Raw genomic sequence first — 21063 nt, 5'->3', positions numbered from 1 at the left:
GATAACATTTACCCTGATTTACGAACGTTCTTTGAAACAGATGTAGCCGTCCAATCAGTCACTGATAAGCCTGTAAATTCAGTTTATGTGTGTGGAGCTAGAAAAAGATCACAGGGAATTGAGGAAAATGAAAGTGTTTATACCCACCCTTCTGTAGTCCGAATACAAACTGTCGCAAAAGCCCTTGGACCTAAGGATATAGAACGACTCTCTGAGAGTTTACCCTCACCACGTAAACAGTTTTCTGAATTTAGAAGGGCATTGATCAGCAAAATTCGTCTATATGACATGTCGTTAACAGAAGTCACACAGTTAATGTCACAAATTTTAACTGATTCTGAATTCAACAGTTTTGAATCTGCAGTGACTTCTGAACTACAACATGCCAGTAGAGGCGATATGAGAGAAGGTGTTTTGAAAATCCTAAAGACTATCTTAGGACCCAAAATAGACTGGTCTAGAGTTACTAGCTGTGTACAAAAGAAAGAAGAAACGGTAAATGAATATACTGAACGGTTTTGTCAGTCAGCCATAACTTACAGTGGAATAGTGGATGACTCTGAAAGTGTGCTTGATGATAAAGGACCACTAATTCGTATCTGGTCAGATGGCCTTGTAGCCGAATACAGAAGAGCTTTGCCATTCCTAGATCTAACTTGGTCTAACAGAACTCTCAGAAGTAACGTTGACAGGTTAGCTGCATGGGAAAGAGATGCTGATGTTAAAACCAAAGTGAGAGTAGCAGCAGCAGCTACATTTAGCACAGCAAAACAAGAAAACAGGTGGTCTAAAAAAGAAGGCAGCTGCCACGATTGTGGAAGATTAGGACATTGGGAGAAAGAGTGTAGGAAGAAATTGCAAGATACATAAAGAAATGCTATGCATAATTCTGCTCCTTCTCAGCCTGCTTACAACCCGGACGCAGTTCCGCAAGTGTCCACTGAAACTTTAGGACAGCTTGTTCAGGCTCTTTTAAGAGCACAAAAAGACCAGGAAAAAAACTAATTGTTGGGGCTGTGAGTAGCTACCTTACCCCTGTAATACATCATGATGACACAAGAATTTTTGTGAAAGGTAGCATACAAGAGAAATAAATTGATTTTTTGCTTGATACAGGTGCAGAAATTACCATAATTCCTACAAAATTGGCTAAAGGTTTAGACATTCCGTACAAGAAAACCAATTTTTTTTTTAACTGGCGTAATAGGTGAAGATTCTGATTTGTATGAAACCCCGCCCATAGATGTACAATTTTGCCCAAAAACTCGGACTACAAAATCGTTATGTGCTCCATTAAATACAGGTGCAATTTTAGGCATGGATCTCCTGAGACAAATACATCTAACTTTAGACGTGTCCTCAGAATCTGCTAGCATTAAAATTTCCTCAGCACAAGTTTCTACCAATAATGTGATCCCTCCTGAGTATGCTTTCTTACAGAATCATCCAATTTGGGCTAAAGACAAGGATGATTGTGGTTTGTTGACAGGTGTAGAACCAATTAAATTGACGGGACTCCACCCCCGGTCACCAAACAATATCCGATCAATAAGGAAGCTATACAGGGGATCAAACCTATTGTAGAAAAGTTGCTTATGCAGGGAGTGCTAGTTAAAACCAATAGTCCCTGTAACTCGCCCATATGGCCCATCAAGAAATCCAATGGGACATGGAGACTTACAATAGACTACAGAGTAGCCAATAAAAATATTTATAAAATCACCCCTCTAGTGGCAGATTCTTCCACAATTTGTAATGGCATACCATTAGAGAGTAAGATTTTTTCAGTAATTGATATGTCTAATGGATTCTTTTCTGTACCGTAGCACTCTGACAGCCAGCCATGGTTAGCTTTCACAGTTGACTATGAGCAATACCAGTGGACACGTTTACCACAGGGATTTCAAAACTCCCCAACCATATACCATCAGGCTGTCAGACGTGATTTGTGTGACCCAGAATGTCCGGTAAAACAGTCCACTATGATCCAATATGTCGATGATATTTTGATTGCCTCAACAGATCACGAGGTACATCAAACTGAATTGGCATCATTGTTGGACTATTTGCATAAGAAAGGACACAAATGCAGCTTTCACAAAGCTAAAATTGCTAAAAAGCAAGTCACATTTCTGGGTCAAACAATTGGTGCAGGAAATAGATCCATTACACAGGATCGAGCGGCTTCAGTCAAAGCCATACCTCCGCCTACTACCATTAAAACACTCCGATCATTTTTAGGAACAGCAGGTAACTGTAGACCTTGGATTGAAGACTATGCCTCAATTGCACAGCTGCTCTATGACTTGTTGAAAGGCCATGGTAAAGATTCTGATACTGTTTGTATGGAAGAATGTCACCTCAAAGCGTTCAATGATTTGAAGAGAGCACTATGTCAAGCACCAGCATTAGGAATTGCCCAAACTGATAGACCATTTGTGCTTTATGTCCATGAACATTTAAGCTTCATGACTGCATGTCTAATCCAAGATCATGGGGAAGTTTACGCCCAATTCATTACTATTCTGGTAAACTTGACATAGTAGCTCAAGGTATGGGCCCATGCCTCAGAGCAGTACAGGCAGTGCATCTAGCGCTTCAGGCTTCATCAGGAATGGTGTTAGGACAGTCTGTAAACGTAAGATGTCCGCACGCAGTGTCCGCATTAATGAATCAAGCAAAAGTCACTTCTGTCACTTCCTCTCGCTGGGGAAATTGGTTAGCAACTCTCACATCCCCGAATATTGTCTTACAGCGCGCACCTGTCACGAACCCATCGTCATGTATGATGTCTGCAATGACTGACAATTTGTTAGAGGATGAAGGAGAAATGACTCACGATTGTGTTACGCTTACATATACACCTACGAGTGTAGTCAAAGAAACTACCATAGAGAATTCAGAATTTGAGTTGTTTGTTGATGGGTCAGCTCAAGTAATTGAAGGTAACAGACGAGCAGGTTATGCAGTAACGTCCACCACGGAAGTGTTAGCTTCAGGACGTCTTCCAGATCATTTTTCAGCTCAAGCTGCAGAACTAGTAGCCCTAACAAGAGCATGCACGCTAGCTTCAGGATCAGTTGCTAATATCTACACAGATTCTAGATATGCTTTTGGGGTAATTCATGATTTTGGTGTCATTTGGCAAACCAGACAGTTTCTAACTTCTGCTGGATCCCCCATTAAGCATGCTGAATTAGTGAAAGATCTAATGTTTTCCATGAAACTTCCAAAGAAATTAGCAGTGATCAAAGTGAAAGCACATCTCACAACTAATACTACGGAAGCTAAAGGTAATGCTCTTGCTGATATAGCAGCTAAACAGGCTTGTTTCTATACAACTGTACAAGTGTGTTCAGGTATTGCAGCACAGAAGACAATTCTGCCTCCTGAATCTATAATTGATCTATACAAAGACGTTCCTCTGTATGAAGCATGGACATGGTTAGACAAAGGAGCCACAGTGGATTCATCTGGTTGCTGGACCAAAGGGGGAAAATATGTCGCTCCCGAATCACTGCTGCCATATTTGGCTCAACAAATACACAGTTTAGGTCACAGTGGTCCAGCAACAATGAATCACAGGTTCTCAAATCAGTGGTGGAATCCAAAATTCAGAAATGTAGCCACAGAAACAGCCAAGAGGTGTGTTACATGTCAGAAAAATAATGATGTACCAGCAGCCACTACACCAGCAACACATACCCCAGCAGCTGCAGTATTGTGTCAGGGAAGGAAAACCTGGACTCATTGTACACACTGTAAGGTTGTTCCCCCACCTACAGGGATAGGTTAGGACACGGAACCAGTGAGGAGCCCCGGGAAGAACTGAACGCAACAGGCTTCGGAGGTTAACCCTGGGGTGAAGACTTCCCTCATAGGCCCTATCCTAGTCCATCCTTACCTCACTGTTCCTTAGGTGTCAAAGGTTTAAGAAATAGGGAAAGAGGGAACAACAATAGCAGACTCAGAAAAGTTTACAACCCTAGTGTTTGAACAAATACTGCTCAACTGTCTAGCAGACTCAGAAAAAGTTCAAAATCCTAGTATTTGAACAAATACTGCTCTACTGTCTTTTGTTTTTCTTTCTTACTCTGTGCAGACACCACTTGATGACTGTCCGGGACCCATACGCACCAACCTCCTCACCTGCGTATGAAGCCACAACCTCCAGAAAACAACTAGACCCACTGCCGAACCAACTATCACGAAAGAAAAAACTACACAACGCAGAGACTCACATACGAAACCTTCAGTCATCCATCAACATGATCAAAATTGTCGTACCAGTAACATCACAGACACTCTCGCTTCGCACAAGATAATGATTTTACAGAACAGAGTGGCCTTGGATTACATTCTAGCAATGCAAGGAGGTGCCAGCACCATCATCGGACCTGAGTGCTGCACCGGGTTAATGTATCCAACAGAGAACTTGAACAAAATCCAACAAGACATTCTTGATCTTTCAGCAAAATTACACCAGATGACTGAAGTAAATTTTTCATGTTTCGGAAACTTGATTGGGAAACCCTGGCTTTGGATCAAGGAAATGGCAATTGTGTTGTTGTTTGTTCTACTGGCGTACTATCTATGCGTCCACAGTATCAAGTGTTTCATTCAACATATGAATCACGCCTCTCTCGAGAAAATCACAGTTCCTACCAGAAAAGACTATTACCCGTAGGGATGTCATGGACCCTAAAATTGCATGTGTGTTTAAGTGTCTAAATTTGTATTTTGTGACAGTTATTTAGAACTCTCAAAGGGGGAAATGTAGGATTACAAATTTAAATGTTTTAATTTAGGTTCAACAGTATTTTAACTGAGAAAGTGCACACACTGTTTTCCATTTTTGAGGCAATCAAGGTTTTGGACATTAACCTCTTGTCACATCTCAAAGGTCAGCTGGGCCTTTTGTTGATCTAATCAGGCTGATTGGATTAGCATCTCAAGGCTCTGAGTTACACTGTTACCTGATGAAATCAGGTAACCAGCTGAATCAGGTACTTTCCTTTACATGTTTTGTTCAAGAGTCCCCTCCTCTATGAAATTAATCCCACTCCCTTGAAATGTATATAAACTGCAATGTAAAGTTCCCTTAGATTAGACTTGGGTAAGATTTTGGATGCAGCAGACTACAGTAAATAAACAATCCTGCTTAAAAGATACAATCCCAACGTCTCCTGGTCTTCGCTTCTGAGTCTCCTACACTTAAGAAGAAAAAGGTTACCACAACATCAACATGTCCATTTGATATGCACATATACAGTCTTAAGCTAAATGTACTGGCCAAGCAGTAAATGAGATGTAGCTCACTTACGCTCAGTGCATCTCTTTGATCCTGCTTTTCCATGGGGGGAAACTTGTGCTATTGGCATGTTTTCTTTTTCTACCAAGAGCTGAATATTTGGCTCCAGTATCTTGTCCTAAAAATCACAGTAACAGGGTTACATTTGATAGCTATATTTCTACACAACAATGTTACTACATCACACAACAAGGAGCCAATATCTCATGACAGCTGGAAGGTAAGGAGAAATAACTAAAGGTTAGTATTTGAGATGCACAGTACAGCTTATGAAAACAACATGCTTGGTTCTGATAAGTGAGGTAGCTAACTGAAAGGCTTACGATTTGCCTTCATCTGCTTCACTTGTCCAGGAAAGAGAAATAGGTAATGGGATTCATCTGTGATGGAGAACTCGCACATTCTGAATGCATGAGAGAACATGGCGAACTATGTTCCACTATGGAAAAAACATTATACAACAGATTAACTTTTCATTCCATCAATATCATTATTTTTGTATAGATTCACACTCATTTCAAATTCTGTATGAAATATACTGTGCAACATGCCTTAAAACACACTAACATTCAAAAGTTTAGGGTGAGTAAGATTTTTTATTAAAGAATTTACAATGTTAAAAAAATCTTCGTATTTTAAATAAATGCTGTTTTTTGTACTTTCTTTTCACCAAAGAATCCTTAAAAAAATAATCAAAGTTTCCATAAAAAAAGCCACACATTTGTTTTTTAAAGTTGATAAGAATAGGAAATATTTCTTGAAATCAACCTATTACAATGATTTCTGAAGGATCATGTCACTGAAGACTGGAGTAATAATGCTGCAAATTCAGCTTTGCCATCACAGAAATAAATTAAAATAGTAATTTACAATATTAAAAACTAAACTATTTTTTAAAGTAAATTGTGATCAAATAAATTCATATTTAGTGAGAATAAGAGACATAAAATCTTACTGACTCCAAACATTATAAATGGTAATTTACACTCTTGCTGTTTTTCAAAATCGATTCCATTTTAGGATCCCTATTCATCTACTTTAAGCATTTCTGAGTCTTAAAGCTGAAGTGTGTCATCTCTGTGCTACTAGCATCAAATTATAAAAAAAAACTTGTAGTTGTCTCTGCATATTCAACTAGGCAAGGAGATAGCATTTTAACATAATATGATGTGCTTCAGCTTTAGATGAACTACATTATGCTATCTGTTACGTATTATAAAACCCACTTGTGTGTAATGGACACCCTCTGGCCATTCATCTGCATTTAATGTAGTGCTCACATCCCTCTTGAAGAACTTACTGATTTGAGCCTTTACAGCATGGATCCATGTGGCTCCTCCTACAATCTCCGCAGAACTGATGTCCCGAAGCCGTACTTGAGCCTGTTCTAGAGCCGCCATCAAAGGAACCACCATGCTCTCAATCAAATCCACACACAACTCCTCAAATTTGGCCCTTTGTGGAAGAGGAAGGCATTTACTTCTCTTGGCTTCTCCATCGAAGCCCAATTGCAGTTCTGCAATAACATTATTGGTGCTTTTTTAGCCATGCATTTAGTAGCAAATAAGGACAATTAAATATGACACGTGTAAACAGACACCCAATTAAGATGTGAATTTAAGCATGTTAAAAAACACAAGCGGCGGACTCTTAAATAAAATAATTAGGGGGTTGGGAAAACCATATAGTCACTTAAAACTTGCATCAAATTGCCGTTGTACTATTAGAATACAAGCCTGTGTTGATGTGCATCATAGACTGCTCCCAATATAACATGAATCATTTGCAATAAGTATTTGATTATTTATTAAACAATAGAATCATTATGAAATCTACTTTCAAAGTAAAGGTACCAATATGCAGATAAATATTTTATGCTCTATATTATATGCCTGATAACTGATGAACAGCCGATATTAAGATTCTATACTATTTTGTTTAAATAAGTAAAACTAAAATTAACAATTACTCATTCAAAATACTAAAAGTGAATTTAAGCATCACAACATCATAATGTACAGTACAAAAAATATATATATTTATTTTTAAATCTGATAAAGATGACATTTAAAAATTAATTCCGATACAGATAAGCTGATAAATATGTCCATGTTATCCCTGGTAACCAATACATAGCTGATATTAAAATTCTACACTATTTTGTTTAAATAAATTACAAATAAAACACTAAAAACTCTTTTCTATATGATGTCTATGGTTGTGACGGTGTTGAGTAAAAGTGCCGCTTGAGAAAGTCTTCTGTCTCCTTTCTGCTGTTTATTATCATAAAGAGTGATCTACCACCACATACCGAACCCTCACGTTACACAAACATTCTCCGTCATTTTATTCATAGAGATTATCATTCAAACTGCAAAGTGCTTACTTATATTTGTGTAACTTACACTCGCAATAAAACACAACATTGTGCTTTTTTCACACTCTAAACTCTTGTAAAGCTGTAACCGACAACTGTCACCCAACTAAATACAGTTTTAAAAGCAACATCCAACCCCATTTCAAAACAGTCTGTGGGTTACATCTATTGGACATTAATCATATCGCATTGGTTTTAATTTCTTGTCTTCAGAGCAGTTACATATACATTGATTAAAAAAGAAAATCAAATGTGTTTTTAATGGTAGTATTATTTTATACGAAAATCAATTATTTACCATTCAGATGAGAATAAATTTGGGGTTAATTAAAATTAAGGAAAACAAATATATTGATCCGTTCTTAAAGGATAATTCAGGTATTTAGCACGTTGAGTCTATTTTCTAGTTGTTTTGGATGAACTAAGTTAAGAGTGGTGGGTAGAATTTTGACGATAGGTTAGAATCGCTTCTGACCGCTTCAGAGTGGCTGTCTACGAGCATACACAAATATGTCTTAAAAAAAACCCCTAACGTTCGTTTTCAAAACTGTGCAAGAAGGACTATTGCAGTTTATAACACAGACGGCATCTTCAACACGTTCTTCACTCCATGCAATGGCGCCTTCTGTTTGTGCCACGGATTCCCAAAATGCTTTGCGTTCACCACTGGTAATACGTCACGATGACGTCACATTACTATGAAAAAAATCAATTTCTAATTTTGGACAATAAACTAAATGGAACACATATACTGTGCACCCCAAATGCATAACAGTTCTGAGCTCTAAGTGATACTTGACAGTCACGTAGCCTACCTATTAATTTTTTCCACATACGTCTTTATCATCCATAAAGCACTCGATGTTGAGGGACATGTCCGTAGTGTTGCTGCTCATTAGTTTCTTGAGTTTCTGGCACTCTTGTGTCAGTCGCAACAAAGCTCGAGCCTTGGACTTTACATCCATTTTGTACCTGGACTTAAATTCAGCACATTAATATTCCACCAGCCTCTGATCAAAGTCTTTCCCTCCCAAATAAGGATCAAAGGCAGTAGACAGCACCCACAAAGTACAGAGCATGCACTGATGTGTGTAAAAATGCAAAGTTGGGAATCTACACACGTCTTACTTTGACTGAGACTCACCTTAAGTTTGCCTTTGTTGAATGCACAAACAGAGACCTGGAGGGCTGAGTGGCCCATGTCCACAAACGCCACAATCTTTGGATTCTCATCACAGCCTGGAAGATCTTCCTTATGCCATAGTTTAAATCCACTGGAATGATAAATGATACTGTGGACATTGCTTTAGACGAGGCGAAGGCAGTTTTAGTGAGTTTCATTAATTCAAAGGATACCTGCAGTGTTGTCATTCATTAGCTTTAGGAGGTCCAAACCAGCAATCTTGGCAGCATCCAGAACAGACCTCCTTTCTGAATCAGTGAAGAATGAGGGGATCTATGTGTGCAAAATCATTTGTATGGCCAAAGAAATAATACAAACTAACAAACCATCGGATTGGTGGCTTGCACATTAGTGATTTACATACCAATTAAAAAAGGCCTGGTTCAAATTTCCTGCTGTATGAAAGCGAAGCAAGGCCTTTTCTTTAATATATGATGATGACATTATAACCTATAAATTACTATAATATATTATCATGTGGGAGAATTTATAATGAACTAAAACCTCTATTTCTGGTACATGCCTCTGATAGCCTATATTAATAAATATATTTAAAAATATATATATATTATTTCTTGCACTATTCAAGGCTCCAGTGCAAAAACGTATAGAGATGACACACTCCACCACTTTCTTCTGCAGATTTGCCTCTGCGATATCTTTCATTTTGGTCAGCAACATAGCTGTGATCTGGTCGATGCTGAATTGGTGCTCCTGGTTGAGGTAAGTTACATGACCTAATCAAAACATTAAAAGTCAATATTAGTCTTCCCTCCACTGACAACCTGTCTTCACAACTTACGGGGCTAATAAACAAACACAGTGTTTACCTTGACTCTAACCTTCCCATCATTTAGTGGTACCAGTTCATTTTTTTTATTTAGCCTATTCAAGAAAAAAATTACAATAGTGCAAACACGCATCTTTTAGAAATCTAGAACATTTCCAACAATGTATATATTAAACAAGTAAACTCATTCGTGCACAATCCTAGGACAAAAATGGAAGTGGTACCAGTTCATATGGTAAACTAGCCTTCTCTGATTGCACAACATACGGTGGCCGAGAGAGCTCAACGCGCTGGAACTGAAGAAAACTCATGCAAATAGAAAAAAAACACCCGCAAATTAAAAAAAAACCCATCTTCCTCAGTTTCACAACACACGTGTGATCCAAATCCTCACAACCAAATACAGAAACGCGCTGCAAATAGCACAGACCATGGAAATAGTGAAGGGAACCCCAATACAGTAAGTGACGAACCGGCTGGGACGTGCAGCTCAAAAGTCTACTTTATTTCTTTTAACTTTTGTTATGTTAAATGACATGATTAACTGTTATGTTATGCTGTTGTTGTTTATGACATACAACGTTGTATACAATATACAAAATGTATTAACAATTTGTTCAATGTACATTCTGACGTCATCAGAATACAAATAAGAAAAGAACAATGAGCTAAAAACTAAAAAAAAAAAAAAAAAGATTGAGTAAAAGAACACGAGGGAAAGATATACATCAGTTACATTGTCAACATTTTGTCATGCTATGTTATGTTTAAATTTTCATAAAGAAAAGTTTCATAAGAAATGTTAGGCAATGCAGGTCCAAAGTTTTAAAGTTGAGATCATTTTCCATTCATAATCAAATTATTATGCCCAAATTGACAGATAATAGCTTATATGTACAGGTTTCAGATGTGTGACAGCCTGGGTGGGATACCAAATGTAGAGTAGGCTAGGCTTAGTCAACATTCATCTGATACACGATTCATGCAACGCAAGCTCTGTATTTTAATGCATTCAGCAGGCACATAATCAGCATCCATTTATGGCCTGCATCTGTCTGAAATTCATTGGATTCGGTCTCGATGCCCCCGCTTTTGACCACAGCAGTTTTGAAATCCCACATCAAAGCCCAAGACAGCCATCCCGTACCCTCCTCGGTAAGCGAGCGGTGAGTTAAGATCAGATAAACATACGAACAAACCCGCCCGCCCTTGTCAGTCTAGTCAATGATGGTAATCCAAAACGCGCGCGGACTATTTTAGCACGCGCGACCCGTATCTCTTTTCGGGGAACTTTCCAGAAACTTCCAAACACAGCAGCAGCAGCAGCGGTGCAGCTCGGTCCAGTCCGCGCAGTGTGATTGCGTTGACATTTCCAGAGCCTTCGGCGCAGAACTCAACGTGTAGCGTCCGAAGGGTTGCCGTGGTAACCGTGCGACAGCATCCTACAGCTAAATATAGCTCACGTCACATCTATTGATTTATTGTAGTTATTTTAATGTTAGAGAGCGGTAAGTTACGGCTGGGGGAAAAAAATCGACATAACATTTGTTCAATCGGTCAGTGCGCATATTAAGCGTAAAAAAGACTGCATAAATGTTAGTGGAGGTGATGACTCGAGACTTTTATAGCCAGATTAGATTAGATCCGTGTGTTTTTAGTCATGTAATTTATTGGGTTTGTGATCAAAATATGCAGGTTAACATTTTAGGTTATTTTATAACTAACGCCAAATTATGACGTGATTGTTCACATGTTCTGTCATCATTTGCCATCTTTCAATGGACGTGAATGAAACTGTCGTTCTGCCGTTCTGTCTTTCACGGAAGAAATTAAGTGGTTTTGATCAACGTAGATGATGGCTGTTACATTTGTTGTCAGATTCATCTGGCAATTTTGTCCAACTATCCCTTTAATAAACATTTGAATCCCACTTGTTATGTTAGTGACAAGCACTGCCCCTTTTGTTGTAGTTAGCGATGTGGCCACTAGAGGCCGCAGCCGAGGCACGCGTTCAACAGGAAATGTCCTCGCAAAACAAAGCTGTGTAATGATCGGCGCGCACTGTAGCGAGTGTTGGATAGAAGATCAGTGCAAACATTCTGCTACAGTGAGCTGGCTGCCTGCGCTATCCGCGCTTCGTATTACTATGCTTCCCATAAACTCTCAATACGGATACAGTGTTGCCCAATATTTCTTGCTTTTGTTGCTTGGTAAGTATTTGTCTACTCATATAGGCTACCAAAATGAAGTTTTTCAGCTCGAGAATCTTACATTTATTTATTAGGCTGTTTGTTTGAGAAAGGCAGTAGTCTAAAAGGATGTTTACTTCTTTTACTTATGGAAAAGCATATGCTGAGTATAACCGTTATTAGTAGCAAGGGTATAGTTATTTTAAATAAGCTGCCACAAATGACACTTCCTTTTTTTGTAACCGCTTTGATGCTATTTGTCAAGTTATGAGTACTTGAAGCTTATCTTTACAACTTCATTTGACAATTGAATGAATTAAACTCCCAAATATTTGAAGGATACGTGCCTTTTCAAACTTAACGTTATTTGTCTAATATACTGAATGAATGGCTGAGCTGCCTACCTAGGCAACATTTTGGGCATCATATGTGTGTTTGGCCGTTTCAAAACCTAGTGAGCTGCGTGTAGAGAGCTTATTTGTGCTTTGTAGGTATCATTGATTATCTCTCGAAAACCTAATGAGCTGCCAATCTTGACTATTTTTTTGTCAATCTGTCTCTAAACCTAGTGTGCTGCTTGTCTTGACATAATTTTTGGGCAACATGAGTGTAATTTACTGTGAGTAAGCTGCCTTAACCAGAGTAGGCTATATAGTTGTCACTGTTAAAAATTCATTGAACAGACTGACAACAGTTTGGAGAAGATGCGTGAAAATGTGCAGTATTGTTTGTAAACTGAAACACTTTTCTTCTCCCCCTTCTTAGTTGAGGTCTATTTGCCAGGCAAATTAGTAATGTTACACGTTTCATACAGAGCACCAATGCAGAGGCATTTTAATGTATTGATCAATGCCTATAAAGACAGTTTAACAAGGACATTCTTGGATAATGGGGTCATGCATCAAGCCTACAACCACCCGACTGCATGTATTGTGTGTTTCCGATGCAGTTCATGTAAAATTGTGTATGCCCTACATGCCAGTCACGTAAATGCAATTCAGGTTGTTGGACTGAGCATGCCATCCATTTGTATTGTGTATGCATGTGGGTCCAAATGGGTCTGAACACCTGAACCACGGGCAAATGTGCGCTGTCTGATAAGAAGTATTGTCATTGCCCCTTATTTTGTCAGTTTTGCCACTGAGGTATAATTTGCTACTTCTCAAAGTGCCTCAATTTGTTTTGGCAATTTGTTGAGATATGTAGAGAAAATAAACTCCTATTGAGGGCTTCTTTTAAATTCAAGAACTAGGCTATGCTAAAAGATCTCACATGTTCATGGAATTATTGATGTGCATTGTGCATTTAAGATATACTTCGTTGTTCAAGAATGAGACTTGTGGTTCCAAATATCTTGAGGAACTGACCTAGTTTTAGTAGTACTCGCACCTGCAGAGTTCAGCGGTTAGGATGACCCCGCTGGTCTGGGGCACATGTGAGAGAGTTTCAGGTCAGTTGACAGAACCGCCACCTGCTATTTTGGGCTAGTGGTACGTTATCACTATCTTATATTTTCGGATATTGCCCATATGATTTTAGATCTGGCGTTATATCAGTCTAGCTGAGTGAGTGACATGCAGGTTTGTCCAAACTGCAAGAATTATTATGATAGTCTTGAAAGCATCATTTGGAATGTTCATTTTAAAGAAAATTACAAGCCCATCAGAATTTTCTTTTTATTCTTTTTTTTTTTTTACATTTGCCATTGTTTATCAATATAGCCATCATGGAGTTACATTATAGCTCTATTATTTCTGTTAAAACAAAATAATAAATTCAATATTGGACATTTTGTGACAAAAAAAAACTAATGGAAGACATTATCACCGTAAGATTTTAATGGAAAAATGGGGGAAAAAATAGAAAAATAAATATTTTATAAATATAGAATGCATAGAAAAAAAATAAATAATAAATTTCGTTATTGCAAATTTTAATTTTAAAATTCTAAGAAACAAAATACTATGTCTGTAATAATGGTATGATTTTTTTTTTAAAGTTCAATAATTTAAAAAAAATTGAAAAGAACACAACCAGGCACAACTGGGACTGTGGGGGAAAAATACTGTTGATCTTAAAGCAACACCAAGGAACTTTTCCTCTGCGGTCGCCCTACAGGTTGGAAGCGGAATTGTCCATTGCCGCTGTCGTAAATAATTTAGCCTACCGCAGCCTACTGTCGCAAGCGCACGCTCTCTGTTTATCCAGCCCCGGCTTTGGAATCAACAATGGCCACAGACAAGGTAGAATATGATGCATGATTTTATGAAAGTATGATGTATTGCGACATCACAAACGAGCAATTGTAACGCTTGCCGTAAAGCAAGTAAAATTAGTAGTTTTCTTATGTCTCATTAGAACTACAGAAACGCGACCCGATCTGGCAATCTTACATAGCGTGGATATATCAGATAAAGGGCCGCAAAGCTGTGGCATAAGTGCATTTCACCATGTCACGACTTGATGAACTACTGAAACGATTTTGGAAATATTATTTTAAGGTAAAAAAATCGTACTTGGTTGTGCTTTCCCATAAAGAGTTGCTAACAGTTGCTTTGTCTTTTTCCCCATAAAGAACTTTTTGTAAAGATATACGTCAAGATATCAGCACTGTCCTGCTGTATTATTTATGATGTACAGAATAAAACTTTAAGAGAAAACATATATTTTGTGTGTACCTGCAGGCAGAAAGAATGATCAGTCAAAGGCCACTGCGGTTTTGCTGTCAGTCACAGATAAAAACAAAACCATTTAAAATGTGCATCAATGATGTTTTGTTAGTTGATGAGGTATACAGCAAGATTTAGAATAATTGCAGGCATTTTAAGTCTTTCCCACAGATGTTATTCTGTTCCCATAGAAGTTATTCCATTGCTTCTGGAGGCAGTTTAAGCTAGCAGTTTTGAAAGATAAAAGTGCTGTTTACACCTGACAGTTAAAAAGATAAACATACTCTGACTGTCTGGAAAAGTGACTGTCAAATACAAATCTTAAGGTATGCAGGGAGCGCAGGAATCCATGAATGGCATGAAATCACCTTGGCGGAGTGAATACTTGCTTATCAGTGAGAGGCAGTCTTAGGATTTGGCTTGGGATTGAAAGCCATGGGAGATGGAGACAAGCTAGGCATTTATGATTGAGCAAAGAAATGCAATGCATGCTCGTTTTCTTTTCTCCCAACTTTCTAACTTGCGCTAAAAGGACATGTCTTCTCTTGCTGTGACATCTCATCTCATCTCTTCTCTTCTCTGATGACGTGTTTACTGGCGTGAGGGCGGGACAACCTGTCAATCACATGACGTCATAGACAAAAGGCTTGTTCGACTTGAACCGGCGCTGCACAGACCGATCGGTTGATGACATCAAAGTACCGCGAGAGCGATTCAAAAGCATAAGGAGCCATCTGCTCTCTAATCGCTCTCGCGGTACTTTGATGTCATCAACCGATCGGTCTGTGCAGCGCCGGTTCAAGTCGAACAAGCCTATCAACAAGTCCTGCCCTACATTTTGTCCGGTTGGAGAAGCCGTTTCACTCATATATAGGGTAAACGTACCTATTAAGCTCACCAAAATAATATAAACCTTTTTAAAGAATAATTGAGAAATGTTTTATTTGAAGGTGCAGATTCAATCACACACACACACAAAAACATAACTCTAAAATCAAGCACAGATTCTAAAAGATCAGATCTGGTACTCCACTTGTGTCTAAAGGGCAACTTACGCAACTGGTGGTGTCAGAAGTAGCGAAGTGTGTCAAGCCGTAGCGTAAATATCAGCAGTGCGTCACAATATTCGCATAAGTTGCGCTTTAGACTTAAGTTGAATCCGTATGCTAGTTTGGCCGTAAGCTAGTTACTTTACATAAAGTTTGAAATATGTTGAGCATAATAAAGTTGAGCAGTGTGCACTTGTTGAGCACTTTTATGATGGATAGATGCACTTTTATGATGGATGGATGCACTTTTACGATGGACGGATGCACTATTTTGAGCTTCAAACTGATGGTTGCAATTCACTGCCATTATAAAGCTCGGAAGTATCAGGGTGTTTATTAATATAACTTCGATTGTATTCGTCTGAAAGAAGAAAGTCATATACATGTGAGTAAATCATGGGGTAATTTTTATTTTAAAGTGAACTACTCCTTAAAGGCAGGAACACACCAAGCCGACGCCGACGAACTAGCGCTGATGAAAGCCGACTGTTGTCGCCTCGCGTCGGGGTAAAAAGCTGTACTTGAACACACCAAGAGAACTACTGCCGACTGTTAGCTAGAATGCGCGTTCTGCGCCTGCGTGTAAATGAGACAACTGTCTATTTCTGCAGATATATTAATCTATATTCGACATTCAAAAAGAGAAACCGACGCTGCAGGCTGCAGATAAAGTTACACAAACCATAAACAAAGCAGTTTGTGCGTGCTTACCGTTTTGAATATCAATCCTGTTAAATACTTTCTTTATTCCACTCCACTCATTTTACGGGCGACCGTCGGCTTGGTGTGTTCCTGCCTTTAAACACCTCTAATTGGCCAATGCGTTCACACGCTCAATGTAGCTATGTCTGTGATTGGCTACAATGATCAACGCTTCAAAAACATGTCTTCACCGAGCGCTTTTCTTATCAGTGTTTGAAAGCAGGGGTCTATCAGAGGATCCCTAATATATCCGCTGATAGACGCCTGCTTTCAAACGCTGATAAGAAAAGCGCTCGGTGAAGACATGTTTTTGAAGCGTTGATCATATGTGTATATGTGTAAGAGCTCTGAAGTCGGTAGTTCAGAATAAACTATAGTTCTGTCTAGATTTTGTCATCTCAAGGCTGTGAAAAAAATAAGCTATTAATTATCTTATAAAGATTACAACCATCAGTTAATATTTAAAGTCTGTTTATTAGGTATTTACATAGACGTTCAATATGGATGAGCTTAAAGGGAGCACACTGAGCTTAATTGGAGCAGCAAAACATTTTAATTAATAAATATTACGTGAAATTTAAAGGGCGAGATTTTGCTAAATAAATAATCTAGGTCATGTGTTATATTTATACACATTTTAATATGAACAACTATTATTTACAATATCTGTGAAATTATACTTTTTCTAATTGATGTCACACTGAAGCTCTGTGATTTTCACAGTGCACCCTTTAAGCTCACCTTACAATAATATGAAGTCTTATTAAAATTAAAGCAGTGTAAAATCACAGACCATCAATAAACTGTAAATGTATAATATTTTAGATTTAAAAGTACAAGCCATTAATGCCTGTGAACTGAAGTAATATCTTAGTGTAGCACACAATCGTATACAGCTAGTAAGATAACTATGTTCTGTAGCATCTGTGATATGTTGCTAAAACTATCTTTTGGACCTATCTGTAATTATTTCCCACATCCATGTCACAGGTTATAATATGCAAAGGTCTAAACATGAATCACTTAATTTTGCAGTAAGTAGTTATACTAACCCAAAATAAAGGCTTAAACATTTTAAAAATGCACATTTAAGGGGCTCCTCTTTTGATGAAAGTTTTCAGACAGCTTTCAAAATGGCCACCAGACAGTGTTAACACATAGATACCCATATCTCAGTGTGCAATGGTCTGATTTGCTTGAAATTACAGGAGGTATGTAGTAACAAACACATCAATTGGTTAAGACATCAAGTAGGATAAAACATTATTTTTTTCTTTTTATAATCTGAGCTGAAATATTGTGTGCTTAATGGGTACTTGAACTTAATAGGTTCATTTACCCTATGTCACAACAGGGAAGAAAAGACTATCGCAATCAAACTATTGAAAAGACTATGTCGACTTTAATACTTAACACTTAAGGAGCGAGTATACTTCGGCCATCCGCATGACCCACGACCGGGCGTGAGACGCATCCTGATGAGGAAATTGAAGTATACCTACTTAAGTACTTAAGTCCCCCTGTGGCAGAGAGAAATCTGTCATTTCACCGGAAGGTTGAGTTATGACGTTTTAATTAAAAATTACAATGTTTTGCAAAAAAAAAAAAAATGAAACATGTATCAATCGATCATAATAAGATAGAAAATCTATGAATTTTTATTTCATGCCCACTTTAAAAGCCATTCTCAGTTAAGTTTTGAAGAGTGCACAGCCAGAGACATTGTCGCACAGTGGGAGATCTTCTTAATAATGAAGTTTTAGTCTGCTCACAACTTGTTGTCATCTAACTGCACTTTCATCATGTTTCGATCTTTTGTGTGATCAATATTTGTCTGTTTAGAGAACTGAAGACCCGTCATACATTTAACAACAAACTCTTGATGTGATTATCAGGCCTGCCAATCTCAGCGTAGTCCTTTTTGACAGCTTCTTCTCTAAAGTTTTCCTTTTTTACTTAGACTGACAGGTCATCAGTAAATCCTTCTCTTGGTTGATGGAATGAGGCAAATTAGGTATTCTTGATGAAATTCAAAACTCCATGTTCATCATCCAAAGCTAAGTAATGCAAATTCCTGTACTTTCGAAGTACATTTTGAGTTTGAAGGATAACTTCCTTCTTGATTGTAGAGGAAGTACTTTAAGTAGGTGTGTAGTGAGAATACATTCCCGGATGTACAATGTTGGCATTGTCCTCTCACTCTTGTATTCTTTTATCTAAAACATACTAACTAGGGATGCACAATATCATCATCAGCTGGTTATAAAAATTAGTTAATAAAAATAAATTTTAACAGACAATATTGAATGTTTTTTGTACAGTTGTTGTTTTGACATTTTAGATTATCTCTTCTAATAAACCAGCTCTAATAACACACACAAAAAAACCTGTTAAATGTAATCTTTAGCAAATTTCGAAATTAATTTTTCATACTGTCGCATATATTATAATGCTGTGATGCCTAAAATTACTTGTAGCATACAAAGGGGCTATATGTAGAATTCAGATACCCTTGTTATTAGCGACACCGGTGGCTGTGAAGTGAAATGCAGCCAGCAACCTATTGCTGAAACTGAATGTGATTCAAGGCCACGATATATGGCGAAGTTCTTTGAATTTTATCATTGTTTAAATATAAAGTATATGGTACATTCCGTGTCAAACCAACCAAATTTTGGATTTTGGTAATATTTTTTTCGGAAGAAAGCCAAAATATTAAATGTCATGGATGTTTGTTTACTGAGTAATACATTATTTTTTTAGAGGGGGTCACACATCTTTTGTGTGATCAATATTTGTCTGTTTAGAGAACTGAAGACCCGTCATACATTTAACAACAAACTCTTGATGTGATTATCAGGCCTGCCAATCTCAGCGTAGTCCTTTTTGACAGCTTCTTCTCTAAAGTTTTCCTTTTTTACTTAGACTGACAGGTCATCAGTAAATCCTTCTCTCTAGCCACCCGCTTCCAAAGTGAGATAGTAAAGTGATGTGAACGATGAAGAGAGGTACTTTTTATGCAAGAGATAAGTCATTCTCCTTTCAGGTCATATTAGTTTCATAGTGCCATGAAATTTTGTGTTTTAAAAGCATTCACTCATCCACTTTAAATGAAATGTCAAGAGAGAGTAGTTCAGGTTTAATACAACTTACAAGCAATAATTTAAAAGGGATCTCTGATTGACTCATGTTTTAGATTAGATTTGGATTTTGTGTAGTGCTCCTACTGTTTGTGGTACTAATCATTATCACAGCAGGGTCTAGTACTCAGCAAGAGAATTAATACACACCCACAGAATACAGAAGCAGAGAACAGTCTATAGCATTCAATGTTATCATTTAATGGCAGTAACACCATTCAAGTGGCTGTGGTTGGCTTTCAAGTCTCTAATAATTAATGCATGACATTAATATAATTCTCTCAGAACAGCTTTGAGGTCTCCTCTGAGTCACTATTTGATAATTATCAGTGCGCCTTTGTGAGTAATGACTAATAACTTGCTTTGTTTGCTTCACACCTGTGAATTGCTGACTCTCTTTATACATTCTGTCTTTTGATTAACACTTGTAGGTTCATTTTCAACTTGCAGAGTTTATGGGGTACAACAAATTACTTCTTGTACACTCTAAAAATGTAAATCATTTAAAAAAAACATATTAATATTATCATGTAAATTGTGCTGCTAACCACTGAGGCAGTGAGCATAATGTGCAGGAAAGGTTGTGGAGACCTGGCAATGAAAAGAACTTCAGACACAAAACGGCACGCATGCATGAACAATAAATTTGGCTTCCGGAACCAAACCAAAGTGTCTGCTCTCATTGTGACTCTGAGACTTTGGAATCCCATTTCCTTTATAAAAAGGTTTATAAAAGCCAATGCTGAGGACAATAGTTTTGTTTCAAATAAGTGCCAGTTACAATTCTGATTCAGGGAAAAAGTGGCCAAATCTGGACATGTTTGGAGGTGTGGTTGATGGAATGAGGCAAATTAGGTATTCTTGATGAAATTCAAAACTCCATGTTCATCATCCAAAGCTAAGTAATGCAAATTCCTGTACTTTCGAAGTACATTTTGAGTTTGAAGGATAACTTCCTTCTTGATTGTAGAGGAAGTACTTTAAGTAGGTGTGTAGTGAGAATACATTCCCGGATGTACAATGTTGGCATTGTCCTCTCACTCTTGTATTCTTTTATCTAAAACATACTAACTAGGGATGCACAATATCATCATCAGCTGGTTATAAAAATTAGTTAATAAAAATAAATTTTAACAGACAATATTGAATGTTTTTTGTACAGTTGTTGTTTTGACATTTTAGATTATCTCTTCTAATAAACCAGCTCTAATAACACACACAAAAAAACCTGTTAAATGTAATCTTTAGCAAATTTCGAAATTAATTTTTCATACTGTCGCATATATTATAATGCTGTGATGCCTAAAATTACTTGTAGCATACAAAGGGGCTATATGTAGAATTCAGATACCCTTGTTATTAGCGACACCGGTGGCTGTGAAGTGAAATGCAGCCAGCAACCTATTGCTGAAACTGAATGTGATTCAAGGCCACGATATATGGCGAAGTTCTTTGAATTTTATCATTGTTTAAATATAAAGTATATGGTACATTCCGTGTCAAACCAACCAAATTTTGGATTTTGGTAATATTTTTTTCGGAAGAAAGCCAAAATATTAAATGTCATGGATGTTTGTTTACTGAGTAATACATTATTTTTTTAGAGGGGGTCAAAATGACTTGATTTGGAGCCAACTTACAGGAGAGTAAAAA

General features: G+C 37.6%; 2 protein-coding genes across 3 annotated transcripts in view; one reads left to right on the top strand and one right to left on the bottom strand.

Moving 5' to 3' along the window:
* Positions 1 to 10924, bottom strand: part of hsph1 (heat shock 105/110 protein 1) — a 28146-nt gene extending 17222 nt beyond the window's left edge. Inside the window, 11 exon segments of the mRNA XM_077209053.1 lie at positions 4094 to 4149; positions 5642 to 5689; positions 5692 to 5740; positions 6538 to 6773; positions 8512 to 8770; positions 8833 to 8945; positions 8948 to 8962; positions 9045 to 9145; positions 9482 to 9608; positions 10644 to 10759; positions 10761 to 10924. Of these exon segments, the coding sequence (XP_077065168.1) occupies positions 4094 to 4149; positions 5642 to 5689; positions 5692 to 5740; positions 6538 to 6773; positions 8512 to 8770; positions 8833 to 8945; positions 8948 to 8962; positions 9045 to 9145; positions 9482 to 9608; positions 10644 to 10759; positions 10761 to 10801 (1161 nt within the window). The 5' untranslated portion in view covers positions 10802 to 10924.
* A 43-nt stretch (positions 10925 to 10967) lies between these two features.
* Positions 10968 to 21063, top strand: part of b3glcta (beta 3-glucosyltransferase a) — a 92334-nt gene continuing 82238 nt past the window's right edge. The window contains exon 1 of one of the 2 annotated variants that reach the window (XM_077208141.1): positions 10968 to 11871. In XM_077208141.1, coding sequence (XP_077064256.1) covers positions 11598 to 11871 — 274 coding nt within the window. In that variant the 5' untranslated portion in view covers positions 10968 to 11597. The remainder of the gene's footprint in view (positions 11872 to 21063) is intronic. The other variant, XM_077208142.1, reaches the window with a different exon arrangement.

Source organism: Siphateles boraxobius, unplaced genomic scaffold (assembly GCF_051911475.1).
Source record: "Siphateles boraxobius isolate OS27281-9 unplaced genomic scaffold, OSU_SipBor_1 6, whole genome shotgun sequence".
Lineage (NCBI taxonomy): Eukaryota > Metazoa > Chordata > Actinopteri > Cypriniformes > Leuciscidae > Siphateles > Siphateles boraxobius.
The sequence above is the reverse complement of the archived record's forward strand: the minus strand, read 5'-3'. Positions and strand labels throughout refer to the sequence as shown.